Source organism: Arachis ipaensis, chromosome B10, assembly GCF_000816755.2.
Source record: "Arachis ipaensis cultivar K30076 chromosome B10, Araip1.1, whole genome shotgun sequence".
NCBI lineage: Eukaryota > Viridiplantae > Streptophyta > Magnoliopsida > Fabales > Fabaceae > Arachis > Arachis ipaensis.
In genome coordinates, this window is record NC_029794.2 from 9,796,125 (window position 1) to 9,798,805 (window position 2,681).

General features: G+C 35.6%; 1 protein-coding gene across 2 annotated transcripts; it reads right to left on the minus strand.

Annotated features, from left to right (window-relative positions):
• On the minus strand, window positions 452-2,488 carry LOC107621731 (2-hydroxy-6-oxo-2,4-heptadienoate hydrolase). 2 transcript variants are annotated; one of them, XM_016323742.2, is made up of 4 exons: window positions 1,328-2,488; window positions 1,143-1,238; window positions 1,003-1,070; window positions 452-919 (listed from the first exon to the last, which is right to left on the minus strand). In XM_016323742.2, the coding sequence occupies exons 1-4, from the start codon at window positions 1,961-1,963 to the stop codon at window positions 739-741; spliced, it is 981 nt and encodes a 326-aa protein (XP_016179228.1). In that variant the 5' UTR covers window positions 1,964-2,488; the 3' UTR covers window positions 452-738. The 2 variants fall into 2 exon arrangements, with proteins under 2 accessions (XP_016179228.1, XP_016179230.1); XM_016323744.2 differs by having other exon boundaries at window positions 1,143-1,235; window positions 1,328-2,486.

Genomic DNA, 2,681 nt, shown 5'->3' on the forward strand with positions numbered 1-2,681 from the left:
AGTATAGATAGACAAATTAATGAATATTAATTAAGATAAATTTTGACTATTTTTTATTAATTTTTTTTATTACCAAATATTTTTGATAAATTTTATTTATTTATGTGTGCAAATTCTAATTCAATAAATCAATAATACTAAAAAAAATCTAAAACTTGCTTTATTTAATATTTATTAGCAAATTCGGACTGTTTTTGGTTAATTCTTTTTTGTTACTAAATATTTTTGTTCTAATAACTATGAGTACAAAAATTATATTAATTCATGTGTGTAAACTCCAATAAATATAAATATAAACTTATGTGTTTTATGTATACAAATTTATGTAAATGTGGGTACAAGTTATTGCTGTTGACTCAAAATAATAATATTTGTGGCTATGTAGTATTGCGGATTGAAATTTCAATAACTTGTTTGTGAATATGATCAGTTGTCTCCATGCGAGGTAACATAGTAGAAAATGATGCTGTGTTTCACTAATTAATCACCAAAAGCAAACACTACAAATTTACAAAAAATGATTACAGAACATTAGCTAACACTATTACTAGCAATCATATTGGTATTAATTACATCTCTCTTTCTTAGACTTTATTTTTATCCAAACATAATACGAATATAGATCCTCTAAAATGAGAATGAGAATAATTGTAAGGATCCTATTCCAGTCTAACCAAGCAATCTTGATGATCATGATTCCCTTGCTAAAAAAGAAGAAAGTTGCATGACTTACTGAGATCAAGAATGTCCTTCTGGATTTGTCCATCTAAAACTAAAACTAAGTGAGGGGGAGGACGAACATGCCTTGGGACCAACGAGGAAAGATTTCAAGTGCCTGGCAAACTCTTTAGACTTCTCTAGGTTCACTGCATGCCCTGCATTCTTGATCACCACAATATGAGCACTTTCCCCTATATGCCTGCTCCAAATCAAAGACAAGTCCATTGTTGTTTAAGATGATGCTTCGAACTTGTATGTGCTGGGTTGAGAAATCTATCTCACCTTTGTAATCTGTGTCCTAACTCAAGAGGGAATATCTGATCTTGCTCCCCCCATATGATTAGCGTGTTCTGCTCCATCCAATACCAGAGAATCATGTAAATGTTCAAAAAATTCAAAGAATAGGTGAATTGGATAAATACCTGTTGGATCTTGGGAAGATTAGAAAGTTTTCGACCTTTGAGTATTGCCTCAAGTAATTCTCTCTTCTCATCAATGCAACGTGTACACATCACCTGCTTAGCTTGTTTCCAAATAAAGCATCAATTAAATAAATCATATGTCTCTATCTTTGATTTGATTATGCAAAGAAATTAAAGAGGGATACCTGAATGAAATCTGCAAGGAACCAAGTAGGGACGCCCCTAGCAGGCCTAACAAAAGATAGCCGCATCAACTCCCTGAGCTTCTCGGGAGTCTGAGGCATCAAAATGCTTGCAGCTTCATCCAAATCAGAAACCTTAAACAACCCATTTTTCATGTCAATCTCCTCCAAGCAAACACCCGTGCAACAAAGCGCCAACTTCTCCACTTTCTCAGGGAACTGTGCAGCCAAACTATACGCCACAAAGCCACCATAGCTGATCCCAACCAAGCTCATCCTGTGGACACCATGAAACTCCATCAGCTTCCTCAAGCACACGGCCTGAAAGGACTCCGTCCTCTCAGGTCGTGACGTGAAGGAATCGCCGAAGAAGAGAAGGTCAGGCACGTAAACGTTGAAGTGTGCCACGAAGTTCCGAAGGTGGTCGCCGTATTGCCACATTGCGTTCGCGCCAAAACCGTGGATCAGGACCAGGCTGGGTTTGCTTGTGTCATGGATCTTCGGCACCCAGCAATGCATGACGGTTCCGTCGCCCAAGTCTGATACCACGGCGCGGAGGCCCGCCACGGAGAACGACTGGCGGTACAACCAGTCTCTGGAAGCGGTGAAGCTGAAGCATTTTGAAAGCCTGGGAAACATGGGATGATTACCAATCACAATCGGAAATAAGATTGAAACTTTTTATGACCAATGTGAATGTTTACGGAGGATTTGAAATGGGTACAGTGTTGAAGGAGAGAAGCTGGATGATGATGATGATGATGATGTTTGAGTAATTGTGGCGGTTTTGTGGTTGTCAATGGTGACAAGGTTCATTGGAATTACAATCAAAGTTGAGAATGAGATTGAAGACGGTTGTGCGGAGAAAGCGAGACAATAGTCAACAGAATGTAGAGAATTGGTAATGCCAAAAACTGAGGGTGGCAAATTTACGAGCACTGTTACATGTTACATGCAGCTCCTAAAACATAGCTTATTTCATTTTCTCTGGTTTTTCTGTTTTTGTCTTCCTTCCTTTTCGGCAATCTATTCTAATTCAAGTTCAATAATACTTCAGCTTTTCTAATTAAATAAGATTAATACATGAACCACTTTATACAAAAAATTAGGTTATCTAATTTTTAATACTAGAGTAGATGATGTATTCGTTGTCTAAAATTAGTTCAGTTTAGCAGAGTGGGATATAATTCTCAACCCAATTCATCAGCGTATAATGATTAACATATTATGATACAGAAATATTTGATAACAAAAAATATTAATAAAAAATTATTAATTTTTTGTTTTATTTAATATATTTTGTAATAAATAAATATTAAATAAAATAAATTTTGACTATTTTTTTATTTTTTTTAAT